Below are 21,380 nucleotides of genomic sequence, written 5' to 3'. Positions count from 1 at the left end.
GCCGATCGCGGGAGGAAACGCAAACAAGGGATAAACAAGACATTCTCCTCCAAACGATGGAGGATGAGGTGATCCACTCCAGCTCGCTGTATCATACCAGAGAGCGTGAGGAAAAAGGACAAAGAAGCGTCAGTTCTCTCTGACAGTAGCTTAGATAAGATCACAACAAGGTAATTGGAGCAGCGAAAAGTTCCCCCTTTTTTTTGCCTCCCTCTTCACACACAATGTCCTTTTATGCAGTGTGAGGAGAATAAGAGCTGCCTTTGAAATGATGGGCCGAAATAGCTGAAAGAGGATGATGTACTTTAATTCAGCATGATGGGTGCATGTCCAATTAGGTCGCTATGGAAACACTCCACCTTCTCCACCTGCTCTCGCTCTGTCACTTTCCCTTCCTCTTCCTCCACTTCTGTAAATGGCGCTCTCGAGGGCCGCGGCCGGTCTGCCGTTACGTCGTTCGGGGGAAACGATCATCCCGACGGTCGGTATCTCGCAGCGGCGCTCCTGCTCCCGGGCTTTTGGAGTCTACCGGTCGACGGGGACCCGTCTGTCAGCTGGGGGACGTCGACGGGTTAACTCAGGTTGGAGCAGCTTGCTGATGATTCTTCTCACGGTGGATCGATCCATTTCAAATGATTTGTAGATCTTTTTAACGTTCCATAAGTGAGACCCACAGGCATTCTCCAGCATTTTCCTCAAAATCCTCACAGAGGCTCTTTTGATCTTGGCATGGTGACTCCCCACGCTTTAACAGCAAAGAGAACAGCAAGTTCAAAAGTTCAAAAAGCTCCTCAAAAAGGCTGTAATCATCAGGAGCTTCGCTGGTTGTAATTTTAAGATTTTAAAGTTACGACAAATGTATCTGTGAGACGACATCCTTCATTTTTTGCATTGACAGCTTGTGTACAGTTGACTTTGGTTGGTCATTTGTTGTGGATTAAGTCCTGGTGTGCCACGTTAATGCTTTTCGGTACGAAACTGCACGTAAAGATGCTGTAAACTTAATTTTTTGTTAAAGCTTCTAAGATTTCATGGGATTTTAGAATTTTGGCCTCAAACATGAATTTATGCTTCATATTTCTACAATTACTGCCTCATTTCTTTCCCTCAAAGAACATGCTGTGAACAGTTTGTTTTTTTTGCAGCACAGATTAGTTAACAAAAACCACAATGTTAAGAAGAAAAAGCCCCTAAAAAGCGTCATATATCAGCTCTGTCATCAGGAACGACAGCAACGCTAATAGGGTTTTATGAGAATATATGTGCACGGCGATATTTGCCAGCATCAGCGTTCGTATCCACTCCAAACATGCATCTGCTGAACACTATGCATACATACTTAATTTACTGCGTTAGCATGCTAACAGCAAGCTCGAGAGCAGCAGAGGTTAACTGGCGTGTCAGTCCTGCAGCTTTGTGCAGATTTTCAACGGAAATCTATCAAAGAGTTGTGGCCAAGATTTGGTTGGACAAACTGTTTGGTCGACAGACATCTGCTACATTTAGTAAGAACACAATTCATAGTTTTTAGTCATGTGACCGGCCTGCAGACCCCATGGAGGGTTAAACACCCCTCTAACATTCTGGATAATCCTGCAGCACAAGGTCTGTCAACTTTTCGTCTGTTTCTAGCCGCAAATATTTAGATGACCTCTCAACTAAAACAGAAAATCATAAAAAACAATGAGACAGTGATGCCTTTCCCAGATCCCCGCCTCAGTGAAGCTTAATATCCATCCTGTGACGGTTCCCTCCCTGTTCACTGCTGCCAGGTGAAAAGTGTTCAAAAGTGCACACTGATTTATCAGCTTTAGATCTGGATGGGTCGATATTTCTGCCGTTTGCGTGTTGAAGGACATTGTCAAGGAATGGTGATGTGTAATTAGCTAATGTCGAGCCATCGGTCATCGCTTTCAGGCTCATTGCTGTCAGCAGTCTGTGACAGCAGCGACAAGGCAGGAACACAAAAAGAAAAAAAAAAAATGAAGGGAGCACAAATCAATGTGAGTCCATTGCACCTGATTTGGTTCAAATGAAAGTGAGGTGCACTGCAGAGACAACCACCTGAATGGTTTTGCAGGTGGTGCTCACAAACCGCTGATATCTACTTTTTTTTCCGCCCTCATTGATTTTTCTCAGTTTTGCTTTTTGCTTGTATCCTTGTCACTACTGATTGTATGAGACAGAATCTGCCGGGTTACACAGGTAGTCCAGCTCTTCCAGGATGACGCATCAACACATGCTGTCCCAGGAAGGTTTACTACATCTACCAGCACTGTCTCAAGAGTGTGGAGGAGATAAGAAACAGGAAGTGGGCTGTGACACGAGGAGAGCCGGACCAATATCTGCCGTTTTGTGTGAGGAGGAGCAGTAAGAGCGCTGCCATAGCCCTACAACATGACCTCCAGCAGGCTAGTTGTGCATGTTTCTCATGAGGGTATAAAGATCCAATATTGTTTAATGGCTCTGTGCTCGCGGCATAGCGCCGTGCTGTTTGACTGGAATCTGCCAGAGAACACCAGAATTGGCACGTCCACCGTAGCTGCCTGTTCTCTTCACAGATGAGAGGAGGTTCACACTGAGCACATGTGACAGACGTGAGAAGGTCTGGAGATCCCGTGGTGAACATTACGATGCCATCGTCCAACATGACTGGTTTGGCAGTGGGTCAGTGATGGTCTGAGGAGACACAGACTTCCATATGTTAGCCGACGGTACCCTGACTGCTGTCGGGGTCAGACCTTGTGCTTTGTGCTGGGCCCTGGTTTCCTCCTGTGGCCGACAAAGGCGTCGATGCCACTGACAGGCCCTCACGTCCCGAGGACATGAATCCAATTGCAACCTCTGGGATATTATATATATATTGGGGTGCATCCAAATATCACCACAGACTGTCCAGGAGCTATGTTCTGCTCCAATCCAGGTCTGGGAGGAGAATCCCCAGGATACCATCTGCTGTCTCATTTGACTGTTATGTCGTTTTTACACATCGCTGTAGAGATTTTCAACTTGAGTATTTTTTCAGTCATGTGTGATTTAGGGGTTCCCTTAATTTCTTTTAAGCAGTGATTTAAAAAAAGGCTACGTGACATAAATATATAAAAACTGTTCCTTCAATGACACGACTCTAAGCGGGGGGTTATCGCTCATATTTGAAACACTGATATTAGAAAGAGAAGGAAAGACTTGTGAAGCTGAGGCAGGAGTGATTGCCAAAGCTCTCCCTGCCTACGCTATGTTTCAGCTCCACTAGAACGGATATATTAAAGGGGTCTTTGATTGACCTTTTTAAAAACATGTTACACGCTGATTTTTTTTCTTCTCTGAGATGGAAGCAGAAAACCATGGCATTTCGGTAATTTAGGTGAGCTGACCTTTGGAGAATGAAGTAATGAGACTTCGTAAATAGCTTACTACATGTGAAAGTGCTCAGTTATGATCTTCAGACCATATACTGCTCAGCAGAGAGAGACACGCTGAAGACAAAGGAAGTTCTGGATGAACGAAGCTGCAGAGACCCCGCGTATCTCAATAGACTTGAAGGGACTATTTTTGGCGTGAGTAATATTATTTTTCACTCTGCGAGAGATGGGAAGTCCGTCCTGATAAGTGTTTGTGAAACCCATTTGCAGCCCACGCGGGAGACGGTGCGCGCAGGGGGAAAACACACACACATAGACACGCGCACACACACACACACACAGCTGCAAAAAAATTTGTAAAAAATATTTGTGTCAGTTGATAAGACGGTGCGGAGAGACCGTGAGAGACGGAGTCGGGGGGTGTAGGGGTGAGACAGAGAGATGAACAGAGAGATTAGCGATGGAGAGCAACGGAGGGAAGCAGGGGGTTGTTCAAGGAGCGCTCCCCGCCCTCACCGCCTCGCTAAAATCATCGCCGGCCCAATTTCACTGGAAGCACTAAACCCGTCCATTATCTCCTGCCTCGTTGGCTGTAAGACGCCAGCTCATCTACGGCTTGACAGATGACGATCTGTCTGTCTGTGTCTGCCATGCACACACACATACACACAATGCATACACGCACGCACGTGTAACCTCCCGGCTTGTTATATAATTTGTGTACCTGTGGTCCTCAGGGATGCGCGGTTTATGTGAGGCAAGCAGCCGTTGTGTGTGTGCATGTCTGGATCTATGTGTTTCTGTGTGTGCGTATATATGTGTGTGTTTCTCCTGTGCCAGCTGCTCTGCAAGCCTTTTAATACCACATAGCGCTCGCCCCAAACACCCGTGTTACATAATCATCGTTTCCTTCACAGTAGTAAAGCCCTGAGACGGCTCCAGTAACTGAAAGCAAGTTTCGGGGCGACAGCGCTCAACAAAGTGTCTCTGTGCTGGTGTAACTTTCAAATACTTCTCTGACTCTGTGTTTCTGCTGAACTGTGGACAGCGCGGTTTTGAGGCATGCGCCATAGCCATTAAGCTCCCAGGATGTGCTATAATTTGTTGAAGTGGCTCTTTCATGCTTTTCCCTTTTTTGCTATGTATATAACAAAAGTGGATTCTCATATTAAACATGGTCCAAAGTTTCAATTAATGAGGTCAGTGGATGTACAATTAATGGCTGCGACCCATAAGCTCAGGCTTCAGACGGCTCTGCTAGTCTGCTAGGTTTCCAATTCTTCGGCCCGGCTGATATCATCTTTCCTTGCACAGTCGATGCCTGCACAGCCGTAGCTTTTGCTCTTGATAATAACACTTTTTTAACAAGTTTTTTCAGTGCTCTACAAGTAAGGTAGAGGTTTTTTTCCAGTTGTGAAATAAAGTCAAATCTTTCCTAGAGAAGAAAGCACAGGAGAACAATGCATACAGTTTGTTCTACTGAACCAACAAAAGCCAAAAGCCAACACCACAGAGGACGATTTGCTCAAAAGAGACTGGCATGAAGCTGGATTACTAGCTAGCAGCCAGGTGTGTATTATCTGATCATCAGCAAGTGTGAGCGCTTCTACAAAAGCAGAAGTTTTGGTAGACTACTGGTCTGGAGCACTCAGGTGAGTGTTAACACAATGAGCGTGCAATGCTCAGAGATACAAGAGCTACATCTCAGACTCTGCAGGCCTCAGTTAGCATGTTAAATGTTAAAGTTCATGACAGTACAGTTAGTAAAAGGCTGAACAAGCACAGCATTTTTTGGAACGGGGTCCAGGAGAAAGCCTAGTCTCTGTAACAGAACATGGCAGGGTGGTTTAGGTCTGCAAAGCTGCCTCTCGACAAACCACATGGAACAATGTCTTTTGGACAGACGAGATGTACGGCCATAATGCACAGCACCCGACATATCAGCACAAACACCTCATACTAACTGTCAAGCATGGGGGAGGAGGGGTGATGATTTAGGCCTGTTTTACAGATACAGGACCAGGGCACCATGAACTCCTCTGTAAACCAAAGTATCCAAGAATCAAATATGAAGCCATATGTCTGACATGTTGGCTGAAGCATAGCAGCAGATCTCCAACAGAAAAAGAAAAGTATTAACGCGTTGCAATGACTCAGTCAAAGTCCAGGCCTCAACCTGACTGAAGTGTGAGATCGCTCTGCATACGAGATGCCCACAAAGCTCAATGGACCGACTCAGCATAAAGACAAAGCCATGCAAGAAACTGTAATATTTAATCATTGTTACTTCAAAGAAAAGTGAGCTTTGAGGGCGTCTGGCCTTTAAGAGACAGGAGCTAAAACACTGAAGTCCTTGAACAGGGGGATGAAATGGATCAATCAATGGATGAAATGAGATGAAATCATGCAAAGCCATCCTAGTGAAGATCCAAAACAAAAATATGGGGCTGGAGATGACTGTAGCAGATTGCTAATTAAATCCAACCATAAAGGAACTTTTTAAATATCCTGGCATGTATGCACATTGTAAGAGTAAGATGAGAAGACCGGCACTGCTCTCATGTCAGTATGGATAAAACAAGGCTACACTCTGCAGTTCTGTTAGCTTGGATTAGCTCACGGACTGGAAACAGCTCTCCTGCCTCTGCCAGAAGGTAACAAACTGCCCCTCAGCACTTCTAAATCTTACTAATTAACAAGTTATATCTTCTGTTTTTTTGTGTGGATTAAACAATTTGCAATATTTCTTGCAATTATGTCCGGAGCTGTTTCTTGGCTTGGATGAGAATCTTATTGCAGGCAACGCTGGTTCTTAGCTTGCAAAGAGAGAAACACAATTCAGTCAAATCCCACTTATCAACCTTTTTTTTTTTTTAACTCTTTCTCACAAAATATCGAATTATCTATAGAGCACAAAGAAGTTTGTAGGTTAGGCTTAAAGCTGACTTGTGTGCAATAGTGTTGTCCAGGCCAGAATGTGAAACAAAGAGATTCGCAGAATATGTTCAAATCAATAGCAATCTCGCCTGCTCTGCACCTTTCAAGGATACTTATATTTGTGAAGAAATGCCTGTGGATAAGATCTTTGCACTGGGAAGACATCTGCCAGTGCTCTGAATAACAAAGTTGTAGGCTTGGTACGCTTTTGTGTTTTTCCTTCTACCTTTGAGTCACGGCAGCTTTCTTCTGGCTTTTCGTCCTTCACGGCTCCCCGGTGGATCAGACTGGAATGTGGATCCAGGTGTTATTCTGATGTTATTCAGATCACAGTTTGGCCAATAACATGTCAGAAACTATCGTCAGAACCACCTATCATTTTAGCGATGGTCTTCTCATTATTATGACAGCGCAATAATGTGGGAAGAGGGGGAATAATGGAAAATCCCGAGGAGGATGATAACGATAAAGAGAAAAAGAAAAAACAGGCTGCTGAATTTTCAGGTGTGGTTCAGCATTTTCACTGGAAGGATAAACACTGAAGGTTTCCTTAATTGGGGAAAAAAACTACAAAGTATCTAATCCAAGTAGTTGGTTTTATGTTTACATGGCCATACAGATGAAAAGAAAGCATCGGGAACCAAACTCTGGCTCTGAAAAATTAAACCACTCGGGCCTGACTCCTAGAGCAAGTTAGTCGCCACAGACTCCCTCATTAAAATGCCCTACTTTACAACACAAACAAACACAATTACAGCTTAGCAGAGAAAAATGGTTTTGGCAATTGTGTCGCATTATTAGGGCCAAAGGCACTGTGAGTTAAAGAGGAGTGCCAACTCGGCTGGTAGCTATCTGCTAGGCGTCATCCTAGTTCGGTCAAATCAGTCAACTCGACCTCTGGACTGGTTTTGTGGTGTTAGTGCCACTTGGAGCTTTTATAATACAAACTGAGGAACAGCATGGTTTGTTGTGTGGTTCATTGTATTAACAGACCATCCGAGCAGTAGTTGCTCCAGTTTTGGTGGGTGACTGTGTACAGCTGGGAATCACCAGACACCCCATGATACAGTCTTATCAAAACACTTCACTCACAATATGATGATATTATTGCAATAATCCAACAACAAAGTTCTCTCACTTCAATAATTTTTCAATGCAAAAATAAAATGAGATCAATAAACCAACACTGCCACTAAAACCTGCCATAAATGATACAATGAAACAAAGTCGGGTTGCTGTCAGTCTGAATGGGGTCAAGTCAATTACATGCAATTGCTTTCCAACAATAAAGCAACTGACTGTGATAAATAATTGGAAATTATTATCATTTGCTGTCCAAACAGACACAACGCAGGAACTCCAGCAACACTTAAAGGGAAGAAGAACAACTTTATTGACTGACCAACGCGTTTCGGCTTGTGGCCTTCATCAGGGTAGCAAAAAACATTCAAATTAACCAATCACAGCTTCATTGATAAACCAGCTGACATATAACAGGTTGGTATTGGTTAACTGGTTAAGTCATGCCCAAGTAAATACTGCACTAGATCATTAATGATGAAGACGGGGGGGAGGAGACGTAATCCCTCCCCCCCGTTTGTAAGAAGAATATTACAAATATACAAAAAGACCCATAAAATGATTACATTTAATTAGAAGTCAGTGCAGCAGTTAGATTCAAAAACAAGAGGACATCATAACACGGAAACATTCTCTCCACGCACCTTGGAAGTAGGCGAAGTTGTGCCAGAAATCTTTGCTGTCTAAATAGCGACAGATATAGATTACATTTGTGCTAGTCGAATTTCCTAGACAGCATGTTCAAACACCTTCAAGCTCAACAGCACAAACAGACCACTATAGTACTGGCATATATCGGTAAACCACCATCAGTCCATCCTTTCAACTCAGTTTTATTTATCCAGCACCAAATTACAACAACAGTCACCTCAAGGCACTTTATCTTGTAAGATGGAGACCCTACAATAATAGACAGAAAACCCCAACGATCAGACGACCACCTATTGGTCGGTTGGGTGTGAGGGGAGGGACAGGACATCCCTCCATCAATCTATCCATTAATCTGGAACCTGCCCAGCTATTATAGGGCAACCTGTAATATCTGGCCACCTTGCAGGTAACCTGTCCAGGGTTGCCAGTCCATCCCAGTGCACCAGAGACAACCATTAACACTCACATTCCCACCAAAGGCTAATTTTGAAGTACCAGTTAACGTTCACAGTCTTTGGACTGTGGAAAGAAGCCATGCAAACCCAGGACCTTCTCTTCTTGCTATGAGGCAACAGAGCTGCAAACTTAAACTTATAAAACTGATTGAGTCTGGTTTTATGCACGCTAAGAAAATATAAGGTCTCATAGTAATGTGCTGTGTAACAGGACTGCACTGATAAAGAAGGAGTTTATGATTTCGACAGGGTAAGTCGAGCGCATGACGTGAAGTGAAGGGGTTCATCTGGGTAGAGTTGTGAGAACACTGTTGCTAGGCAACCAGGCAGCCATAATTGAGGCCCAAAGATATCTTGTTGCTCTCTAATGTGATAGTAAGATGTCAAAGAATAAACGAATGGATGCATATAAATGGTTAAACTAATACTTTTGCATTTTGTGCCGTTTCCACTTTAGATTTTACATCGCAAATAAAAAGCAGTCTAAATACTGATGCTCTGATGTGATGCCTTGAAAGAAAAGCGTGGAGGTTTTCAGGGGCTAATTCTCTTTCAACTAAATTTATTTGACAGCACAATGAGGAAGAAGGACCCTACATTTGGGAATATCTGAGAGAAACAGGTCCGTCATCAGACAAAAGTTGATGCAACAATGGCGACAAGTCCCCTGAGGACATAACATCCCTTCACTTTTTTTTGCTGCATGTGTGAATCTGTGACAAACACGTTGTGTGTTTTCACCTGTCTTACCTATCATGGGCGATTCGATGAAACTCCAGGTGTTGCTTTGCGGTACGTAGGACTGGAGCACACCCGCCGAGCGCCCGGCCTCATTCACACCACCGAACACGTAGATCTTCCCTCCGCACACGGTGGCTGCGGCAGAATGGACCGGCTTGGGGAGAGGAGAAACCGTCTCCCACTGGTTGGTGATGGTGTCGTACCTGAACGGAAACAAAGACATTTTCTTAGGCTTATGAAATTACCCATATAGTCATTTCACCTTTTTTTCTAGTTAATAAAACAGATAAAAGAAGCAGAACTACGCGCAGGTCAAGGTTTAGACTTGACTGATGAGCAAAGTTCGCGACCCCGCTTCTATTAAACAGCTCCAGGATGAGGAGAATTACTTATGAAAACCCCTGTAACACCCAGCAGTCAGTCACTCATTTACACCCACACACGCACACCAATAGTTTACAGAAACGCTCTGATTTTAAAAGTTCCCACTGCTCTGAATTCACAGTGAAATGCTCAATTTGGCTGCAGGGCTGACAGATATAATTAGCAGAATGCCTACACCACCAGGGAAGATGAAAAAGACCAACCATTACGTACAATGACAGCAATTAAAGCAATTACACAAAACAACATATGTTGGGAGCTACAAGCCATTAGTCTCTAGAGTTGGGCTGTGTGTCAGCACTGAGCTTTGGACCTTACTCGCTGAGCCCTCTTTGGCAGAGACGTCAACGCGGAGCCTAAAACTCAGCCGACCCAAACAGACACAGCCAGATGAAAGGGCCTGACACAAAGGGCTGCATGAGAACAAGACGCTGGCTTATTGGATTGTGCCCTTGTCAGAGGTTGAGCGTGTGCGTTTTATATGTATATTTCCCCACATTTGCATTCCTGTTTGGGCATGTGTGTGCGTGCATGCGCCACGCGGGTGTGTGTTTTTGACTTGCGGCTCCATTAGCGCGGTGTGTTAGCAGCGTAATCCCGTGTCCATGGGCCACTGATCAAAGCAGCCGCGCCGACAGCCTTCCAGCTGGAGCGGGCCTCATTAAAGAGGCGCAAACGGATCCAGGATTTGTGATTAAAACACGCATCCATTCAGACTAAAGCGAGCCTCCGTAATCAAGGTTGCGTCTTTGTTGTAAAGAAAAACACCTTTGTCTGAAAACTGGGGGCAGAATTCCCAAGACAACAAAATCTTACACTTGAAGCGCTTGAGTGAATATTAAAAGTGCCACACTTAAAAGTCATTTTTAACTCCAGTTTTCTCACTGGGGTCAACGACCTTCATCACGGCACAGGTGTCTTCTCCCATTCATACAACATACAGGTGTTTGTTTTAGCGTACGGATGCTTCGCCACCGCGGTCTGTGCAGCATTTGAAGTCAGGCTGAATTTAAATGACACCTGGAAGCACTCATTGCAACCACCTTCCTGTGAGAAGGCTGTTAGATAAAGTGCCAGAGGATATGGGTGAATTAGCCTTTGGGAATATTCTCGAGGTCTGATAATGACCTTGGCAACAGCTGCCGAGGGGATGGGGTGGGTTTAAAATCGAGTGTCAGTCTGACAAAGTGGTGACACAGAAGCTGCTCTAGGAAAGGTGGACTTGAAACACTCAAGAGTGCCAATTAGCACTTTTCGAACACTCACGCTCACACACTTGCCCGAATCAGATTGAGTAACCGAACCCCGCTGAGATAGAAGGACTAGCACGTGGTCATTCCCCGGCAGATGTAATTACCCCTCGGACCACATCGGGGGAGGTTCACAAATTTAAGGGTCAGATGCTGCTGAGTGATGCTGATTACGGGACAGACAAAAGTCACACGGCACTGCTGCAAACAGCCGGTTTCCATATTTCTGCACATAATAAATGTCTCGTGGCCCGCGGTGTCGCCGTTTTGGTTCATTCGTATAGCAGACGCAGTTGGCGACCAGCTAGTGAACACAGTGGCTGCTAAAGAGCCAGATAATAGCCCTGGGTATTATTGTAAAGGGAAAAACATTGCTAGGGCTTGGAATAAAACATTTATGCAATTATATTTTTACATATTTTGAAAGAAGAGATCATTTTTCCTGCAGCACTTTATCTGATTCCAATTCTTGCTCTTCAAATATTCAGACGATTAGAAATACTGGCTGCATTTCTCCAAATTCAAAGCTTTAGACACAAAACAGAAATAGCTATAATGCTGAATAAAAACTGCCATTCTGACTTCTTCAGATAACAATGTGCTCATCACGTGAGACCCAGTATCTTTCAATAAGAAGCAGATTAGGGAAATGGGCTTCAAATCCCATTAATGTAAACACAGCACAGCTATCATCCAATCAGAAAGGGTCAGGAGTTGTAATAAAAGGGAACACGTGCAGGTCAGAAGAAAGCCGCCGTCTCGAGGCTGTTTCGCAGGTTGCAAATCTGATTGAATTCATTACGTGTGTGATTCACCGTCAAGCATTTAATGTGAACCGTGACATGAGGACTGACACTAAAAAGACTCGAGAGTGGGTGTATATGGTTCGATTATATCTCCAAGGCAGAGGAGCCAAAGCAAGGAGGGAGACACTCCGCTGATTACAAAAACAAAGACCATCTCTGTCCTTCTGTTTCCTCTTCCCTCAGTCAGACAGAAGCTGTTTTCATCGTCACTAAAGACAACGTATGAGTTTAATCATCGACATTCTGCGCTACATCGATTGCTTTCTTTAAAAAAAAAAAGTGTTTACATACAGACTGATCACCGCGTGAAGCCATGTAATCGTCTGTAGCTCTTGACAGGGACTGTTTCATCACGCAGGGACAATCATCTTGAAAATGCAGCTGCGGGGTTACAACGAAACAAACAACGTGGGATTGTGTTCCTTTATGTCAGGTTAGAGACAGAACGAAAGACTGATAGGAAGGGCAGGACGAGGTTGTGAATGAAAGAAAGAGGCCAGGCTTTCGACGAGGCTCGGCTTTCGAATGCGTAACGCGGATAAAAATGACAGGCTGATGCTCGCGGCGCGCACCGCGACTAATGCGTCAACAAATCAGCGTTATAATTTCGTGTCACCCAGGTGCGAGGCATCCCCGCAAAGTGTGATTGTGTTCCCACATGACCAGACTGCATGAGAACTATTATGTTTGATAACAACAGGTGAATCGAGACGGATGCCGTGCAAAACATGCAGCCGCAGCTGCCGCGTTTGCTCACGACGATTGGCAGATGGACGTGCCATTTCTCCACCTGTCTGCAGACTCTACGTGGCGATCCGACCTTAATTAATTAACTGGTAATTAATAAAATTGATGGGGGGGGGGGATAATCTGATTGACTTATCGGCATACAACCTGGTTATTGGTGGGTGGTGTGCATGTTTACTGGCTACACTGCATTTTTCACCAGCGACAAAACCAAAAGGCTGGAGTTATTTTTATTCCCTATTGGACAATTCCATCCGTCTCCAGCATTTTCCAATTTCCCTAACAATCTGTGGCACCCAGCGCCAATCCTAGTCGTTCTTACAGACAAAGTAAATCTAACAAAGTAATTTTCTAACACAGCTTGGTACTTCACTTTTTAGCCAAATAGAACATTTACTGAAAACCATTTTTTTAGGGTGGCAGATGAATACATATTAGGTCCCTTGATGGTATTTAAGGCATCAGGATGCCGTTGACGATGTTCACTAAAAATACTGGAAACTACAGTGCACATGTTCATCAATGATATCAAACTATCCTGAGCAAAAGCGCTGCCCTGCAATGTGCTCTTAATACTGTTTGAGCTGTATGGTACAAAGGAATGCACAATATGAAGAGATGTTATACACAGACAATACTTGTCAGGCTGTTTGTTAGTTTTATCCTTTTTAAAATAGAATCAAGTCTTTATTTATTTATTTATGTCTTCTATAAGACTGATTTGGCACTTCAAGAGAATGCCGAAAGATTAAACCCATTTCCGTCATCTTCAAAAAGCTGGAACGTGTGGTGGACGTGGGCTTCACCAGCTAAGACTGATGTCATTACAGGCTGCTGAGAAAATGCAGTACATAAGAAGATATTGGCCCTCAGGCCCTCACTTTTTAACAATAACTCGGAAACAAACATCTGACTCACAGACCATAAAAATGAACCAAATGCAGCCTGCCGTCGGATTTGCTCAGTGGCATTACACATCTAAAGCCTTGTGAATATGTATGTGTATCTGTTATCTGCGTGCGTGTGCTCGCCATCTTGTTTCCTCTGATTATGGAACAACATCAATGTGCTATAGCATCTAAGAATAACATCAATCGGTAAGTGTGATCTAATGTGACACAGGAATTCATGCCATGAAATGTATCAGAGGCAATATAAGATATGGACGTAGCCACAGCATAATGACACACTGCTTCTGGACTGTGCATTGTAGAGCTTTTTAGAGGCCGTTTTAGCACAAAATTGATCACAACTGTATTTAATTTTAAATCTTGTAGCGCCAATAATAGAGAGAAAATCCCAACAATCAGACGGGCCCCTGTGAGTAAGAACTTGGCGACAGTGAGAAGGAAAAACTCCCTTTTTAAAGGAAGAGAGTGAAGTGCAACGTTGTATCCATAGACAGATACCAGATACCTGCTTATTAGAGCTAAATAACATGCAAATGAGATGCTATACTGACTAAAAGTAGAGGACTGATATCTTAGATGGACTGTTGGAACAAATACCTGCACAGCAAGTTATGATATTTATCAGATAGTTGCATTAAAAATGCTTCAAAAAGACACCAGAAACACGCTTCCACTTCAGTGACTCTTATTAGCTGAGGGCGAAGCCTAGCTGACAGCGAGGGGACTGTGTCAATGACCACTGATCACTTGGAGCAGCCATGCACCTAATTAAGCTTAACTCATTCACTGCCAGCCATTGGCAGTGAATGAGTTAAACCCATTGACTCATTCACTGCCATTGACGGCTATAGACGTCAATGGCAGTGAATGAGGTAACTTCAAGCTTTTGTAGGTTTTAAACAGGTAGGCTGGAGATAGTAGCACTATCAAAAAGACACCAGGAGGAGCTGGAGGCGGTGAAGATGCTCAGATTTTAGTTGGGTTTGGGACAGCTCAGCGATGCAGGAAGGCGATCCACTGTGGCAACTTCTAAACGGAGCAGCTGAATGAAAAAGAGGAAGGTTATAAAAAAGTTTTCCCCTCATTAATTTATCATGAAAGAGAAAATCGGTAATAGAAATGAGAGATTTTTTGTAGCACCAGGCCTCAAAGATGTTTAATTTTGCTTTAAAGATTGGCAGGTTGATATGGGAGCCCGTGGGGACTGATTCCCATTTGGAGTCGTCGCTCAGTGGCTATTTGAGGAACTGCACCTTTTAACACTTCCCCCGTTGGCCTAATTTTTCATCATCTGAGGTCGCTGCTTGGCTGTTGCAGTTCATTTGACGACTGACACATTTGGTCTCGTTTGTACCGCCTCTGGTTAATTTGGAAGCTGTCGACCGGTTCCTGCCTTTTAATGCTGACCACACAGCCTCCATTTCTGACCACATGTCCATAGACTAGCTGTCTCCAAAACACGCAAGTCATGCAATCTAATCATCAAGAAGGCGCCCAAGGCACTGGATCCAATTCACTAATGTAGTTAACTGGGGGGTAGTGGGGATGATGAACCATGCTTTTCTCCATACTTGTCTCTATTTTTCACACACATGCGATAAACCTTAATGGATGGGCTGCCAGTCATTGAGATACTGACATGCATCATTTCCCCCGAGATACAAACTACAGCGTTTATAGAGTGAGGAAAAGTGAGTCGGGAGGAAAGGGAGGAAAAAAAAACCTTGTTAGGATAACAAAACCACTTGGGCTCTATACACCTCAGCACTGACAAAAAGATCCATTAAGAGGCAGAGGAGTGCGTCGTGCTGCAGTTACAACTACTCTGGAATCGCACACAAACATGGACTTAACAATGGCTACAGTATCCTCCACACTTGCTATTAAAAGCCTTGAGATGCAAACAGCAAGTGGTGGAATACAGTGCACAAACAGGAAAGGCATGATAACAAATCCTGCATTTACTCATGCTGTTAAGTATGCTTAAACCATACAGGTTCACAGCAGCGTAACCTTAAAAAAACTGAGCGTGCTCACTGGAATGCAAAAAAAAAAAAAGGGAAAAAAAGCATTTATCGCCTGCAGAGAGGAGCTGATGCTCTAGATTATATCAAGCAGCAACTCGTGCCCTTAAGTTACAAACTCACATTAATCCCTGCAACAACTCCAGCTATCTCACTCTCATGAACACAGTCTATCGTAGTCTCTTCCCACTGCCCCCCCACACACACACACATGCACCACCAAATGTGGACTCTAATGTGGATTTCAAAAACCTGTGTTAGTCATGTGAGTAAATCCAGCTTGTTTGTAAAAGAAAAACCGTCAGTTTGTGATCAAATCAGCGTGTCACGCTCTTCGGGGTTTGAAGGGATTTGGCAGTTTGTTTTCACTTAAATGTCTCTGCAAGCATTGTCTGGGGGACGCATTTATTCATGCTGATAATCTCTCAGAACTGCACTTCAACAAAATGATTTTTTTTAAAACATTTGTCCAATATAACACAACATATAGCATTTACCGCAGCCTAGAGTTTTGAATAAGCAGCATGCTAAAATGCAGACACAGGGTGGCAACCATAACTCAGCTACTAGCTCATTCCACAGAACAATCTGAAAACCTCAGAAACAGCTGATTTTTTGTCCAATATCATATTTATCATGAAAAATGTTACCTTCATACTACTGATAGTTTCAAAGTTAAATAGCAGGGGGTTTAAATTTGTCACCTTGAGCCCTCAATACCTTCACAGGAATCAAATAATTGTTTTTCTATAGCTAACTTAGTTTCAAATATGCGTTATACTGTACAGTAAGGATCCTACAATAATACAGAAGAAACCCCAGCATTCAGACCAACCGCTACGATCAAGCACTTGGCGACAGGGGGAAGGAAAAACTTCCTTTTAACAGGAAGAAACCTCCAGGAGAACCTGGCTCAGGGATGTAGAGACTGACTGGGGTGAGAGGAGGGAGTATTAAACCAAATCCACTGCATAAGCACTGCATGAAAAATGTAATACACCCTTACTCCTTCAATAAGAAGTAAAAGGGTGACTAGCAGCTAGGTGCCATGTTTACATCATATTTATCACATGCATTTGATTAATTTATAATCAACAAGTGTGAGCATTTTTCTAAAAGCAGCAGTTTTGGCAGTTTGCAGAGCATTTGGGTGTTATTACAAAATAATTAAAGACAATGGCCACAAACCTCGAGCCATTTCTGCATTTCAGCTTTGTTTTGTTTTTTTATCTCAGGTTGTATTTACCCAACTTTAAGGCCGGGCATAGTCTACCGTATTTTCCACACTATAAGGCGCAGTTAAAATCCTTTAATTTTCACAAAAATCAACAGTGCGCCTTCTGCATGAATTCTGGTTTTGCTTACTGACCTTGAACCAATTTTATGTGGTACATGGCGCTCAAAATCTAGAAAATGTCTTAGTACTACTTTGGGAAGCTACGAAGCTGCACCGCTTGATGGATTGTTGGAGGATTGCAGCTACTGTAGTCAGGAGCCTCAGGGAGTAATCTGGGTCCAAAACTTCAACTTCAGGTCCTAAAGTCAAACAAATACTGCGACATCACTGAGAGTTAAAAACTGTCTAAATTCTTTTATATTTATTAAAATGATCAGTGTTGCTGCTTTACCAGGTGTAACAATTAAGTTTAACATCCAGCCATCATGAAAACAGAATTTATTAAATTTAACAGAGTTAGAAGTTAGCAGGAAGTTAGCTCGCTAGCTTCCACCTAAACATGATATTATAGCATGTTCTGACTGAGAGATTTCTGAAACAAATTCAAACCTACAGCTCTGCTATCACTTTCAACATAAATAAAGACAGAAAACTAAACAGCAGTGATGTTTGTAGGGCTACTGAAGTTGGGCTAACTGGTATATGCTACGTGATCGCTAGCTACACAGCTATGTTAGCATAACATAAACACAGTGACGCTGGAGGATGAACGCTAACTTTTTTCCACTCGATAAAAGCTAACGTGAGGGTTCCTGATGGTTAGAGACAAATGCAATCGCATGGCAGGATGCTGTAAACGGACCAAACTTCAGTCAGGAGAACAACTGAGATAATCCATCCACAATACGAGGTCAGTCATTAATAGAGCAGCTGCGAGAGAATTTAGCATTAATTAATCAATGGTACGGAAATGGAGGAATCAAGAAGAATGAGTTGAGTAAAGTTTGACTTATTTGACTGTTTTGTTTCGCTTAATGCTCCTTATGGTCAGAAAAATACAGTAGATAATTTTTTTGTAACGTGTACTTTCTTTTTACGATGACTGTATTTTAATTTCTATAGCAGTGACAGAAACAAGTACTGGTATAGTTGATATTTTAGATTGTTTTCTGGTAATTCACTGGATAAAAGTTAAGAAAGTGTGATATGTTCAGCTACCCAACCCACATCCATACAAGTTGTAGCACATATAGCACTCCTTTTATCTATACCCCGTTTAGCAGGTGGGAGGTTCACCTGCAAAAACTCGAGCCTTGAAGCATGCCGACTTTAGCTTTTCATTCAAATAAATCAACAGAGATATATTTGCATGCAGCGACATATGAAGCAGCTGTTTGATTAGTATATTGCCACTGGAACGGGCACAAGAAGAGAAGAAGAACAGGTGTGTGAGAGAGTGTCAGTCTCTCATAGCCCTCTGTTTCCTGTCAGAAGTTGTGAACCAAGAGCTAGTGATTTGGCTCGAAGAATACAGGGCTGCTCCAGCCTGAAGGGCTTTCAGAATAATTTACACAGAGATATAGGCATCATTTTCTCATTAACATTTTTCACATTTGCCAAGACTGTTTATTAGCAGCCAGGTGGTGAAAATCTCAAGAGCACAACATAAATTACCCTTAAGAGTCCAGGTAAAGACCAGGTGTGCATGTGGGCTGTTGTTAACAGAGGAAGCTGCTGTTTGTGACTGTGGATGTTCATTTGAGATCATTCAACTGTGACTTCCAGCTTCTTTGCATATGTGCTACATCCAAATTTAAATGGCTATAGAGAGGAAATGCAATGGAAAAGGGGTTAAAAAAAGAGGGGAGGAATCAAGTAGGGAAAGGTAGTAATATTTTTCAGATTAATCTGTCTGTGTGTCTGTCTATCAAGTCAGACGACTGAGGCATGGAACCGTGAACAGAGAGAAAACATCCATTTTGGAGAAGAGGAGTGAGAGTGGGTGTGAGAGCACAGAATGAGAGTCTATCTGTGTTGTGTCAGCTGCCATCTGTGTGTCAGAGCACATCACAGAAACTGTAAGGCCTGCGCCCACACCTCCAATATCACCCTGCTTTCTGTTGGCCACCAGCACTCAAACATCCCTTTCTCCAAATCACAATCTTCTTGTCTGACTTGCACTCTTTGCTTACATTTTCCTTGCACCAGGATACATGTAGAAATTTAGCATCAATTAACCCAAGGAGGCTGTCTTGGCCACATGTTCGCTGTGGGTATTTTAAGGTCTTGTACTCGACTGCAGCTGCACTGGAATTGCCTCCTGAAGCACGAAGACACTTAATCCTGAAAATAAAATTCATTACTGATGCATTATGTGGCTAATAAGGGACAAATGACTTTTAGATAAAGATGCAGTCAACAGTAATCATTGAGAAATACTAAATAGATGCATAAGTCTAACATTAATACAATTATTCAGTTTTCTTAAAATAAACACGTAGCCTTCAATGTGCCAAGAATAACACAGACAAACCCCATCTTTTGCTAGCTCTAGTTCACAAAAACACTACTCTACACAAATTGTCAGACATGAAAACAAAAACAGCAGCATTGTGACAACTAATTTGAACTCGTTTGTATGCACCTCTATTTCCCGTGTTGATTTTCTCTGCATGTGACAGCTGTTTGTATCTGTGTGCTCTCTCCCCAGGTTGCTAATCAATGTCTGATGGTGAAATCCGCCGAGTCCTACCTTAGAGAGCTCAACACCCTTCACACATATAAATGTCTGGTTATAAGAACTCTATAGAAAGACCCGCCCAAAGCTTCAAGCAGACAAAAAACACAAATAATCGTCTGTTAAGGCAGGATAGTAATGAATACTTAACACGTCACCATCAAAAACGTCCATCATTACTTGTGGATTAGGCTATGTGTACTTCCTAAGTTCTTAGCAGCAAGCTACAGTGGTTTTGTGTTGCGTAAACCTGTAAAACCTTAATTAATGTATCAACATATTATAGAAAACATCTGTAAGTGCAAATAAACTCACCTAAAACCCGTAGGAGGAAAATCCTGAAGCATCACAAACTAAATGCCCAAAAATTTCAGTGGCAATATGTTTACAGCCAATATCCTATCGATTTAATAATATTTTAAAAAAATAAATTCATGTTTCAATGCATGCAATAATGTACGGTTTACATTTCATGTTGGTATTCATGTAGTTCATAATGTGTGAGAACTATACTGCAATTACGCTAACGCTTTTGTCACTCAGTCTAACATGAACTGCATTAAGTTTTGTAATGTGTAATTTCTGCAAAATCTAATCTAACATCTTTTATTGGTTATATTATAAAACATAATTTTGAGGACCATTTTCTTCATTATTTTCTGAATGAGTCCCTGATTGCGAAGCTAATGGTAGTTTAGCCTGACTGCACTTAACAGTTAGCGGCAGCTGGGAGTTACTGTGAGGAAAAATTAGCCTCAATGTAGGGTTGTCAAAAAAGAACTGATACTATTCATTAATAAAAATGAATGTCGGATTAGATACTCGTTTGCCACAGTGCTGTCTTTGGCTCCTCCAGATGACAAACATCTTCACACAGCGCCGCTGCAGCGCTAACAGCTGAAATCGTTGATGTTCACAACACCGAACGGCACTTTATGAGGAATTTCAAAAATATCATCAAATTATTAAACACTAATCATAAGTATTACCTGGCAGCACACACGTTAATGTTAGCTGTTTAACTGTTAGCAATTACCCGATTAAGTCATTATTAGGGTAGCAGCTAGCGGCTATGACTAACAGCGCGATTATGCTAGGTTACAGATCACAGGCAGCCAAATTGGAGGCTGATGACTGGATGATCTTATTATACCAGTGCTACCAGTGTTATTGTAGTTTTGTATTTTCTTATTGGTTTGCTTTTTTTAAAATTTTTTTTATTTACTTTTTAAAAAAAATTCAGTCTAGCTTAGATTAGCTTCCAGAGTGGGATCGCTTGTTTCAGTTTAGCTTTTTATGTATGAAACTGTTTTAGTTTTTATTAGGTTCATTGTTAGTTATAGTCTTTATTACCTTTTTATTTCTGGTAAATGCCAGTGACCACACTGAGGAAAATCAGTATAGCTATTACAATATAGCATAGAAATGACAGCTTACTGTTTAGAGCCAACTGGACATTTTTGGTTCGTAATAAGCAGCAACCTCCAGAATATGTGGAAGTATCTAAAACTGCAGTTTCTGTTGTAGCTACTTGAGGACGGCTATAAAAAAAAGACCACAATTTAAGCATGAGAGAGAAATAATTAATGGAAATTTGTGTCCCTATGTGATCCCTTTAGTCATCCGTGTGACCTGCCTTAAACCTAACTGGCTCTTGACCCTCAGGTTAAGAACCACTGATTTAACCTCTGGCACGCTAGCTCATTCATGGACTCCCAGATCTTCCTCGTTTACTTCAAGGGCAGCAGTGTTTTGCTTGTTATTTACTCATCGTACACACATCTGACAGATTGTGTATTACGACATCTGGGGGATCTGATGGAGTCTTGCTCCCGTATGGACGGCCTGGAAGTGCTCATTTGACAGACTGAAGTCAAGGTCATTCAAAAGACACCACGTACACAACACACACTTCACTGCCATCACTGTAGGAGAGCACACGCACACACACACACACGCACACGCACACGCACACACACACACACACACACACACACACACATCTCATTCACCCAATCACATTCACATTCATACAGCCTTTTTATCCATGCCTAAAGCGGCTTTTTGCTTGCAATCATAAGGAAATGTTGCCGATGTGCTGGTTTTCAGTCAGGCTTG

General features: G+C 42.6%; 1 protein-coding gene across 6 annotated transcripts in view; it reads right to left on the bottom strand.

Moving 5' to 3' along the window:
- The window catches only part of LOC102307488 (kelch-like protein 29), a 273,511-nt gene that overhangs the window by 8,833 nt on the left and 243,298 nt on the right, over positions 1 to 21,380 (bottom strand). For all 6 annotated transcript variants that reach the window (XM_014332219.2, XM_005917719.3, XM_005917722.3 and 3 more), the window contains one exon: positions 9,236 to 9,429. In XM_014332219.2, the coding sequence (XP_014187705.1) occupies positions 9,236 to 9,429 (194 nt within the window). The remainder of the gene's footprint in view (positions 1 to 9,235; positions 9,430 to 21,380) is intronic.

This window comes from Haplochromis burtoni, unplaced genomic scaffold, assembly GCF_018398535.1.
Source record: "Haplochromis burtoni strain Fernald_Lab_line unplaced genomic scaffold, NCSU_Asbu1 Contig_28, whole genome shotgun sequence".
Lineage (NCBI taxonomy): Eukaryota > Metazoa > Chordata > Actinopteri > Cichliformes > Cichlidae > Haplochromis > Haplochromis burtoni.
The sequence above is the reverse complement of the archived record's forward strand: the minus strand, read 5'-3'. Positions and strand labels throughout refer to the sequence as shown.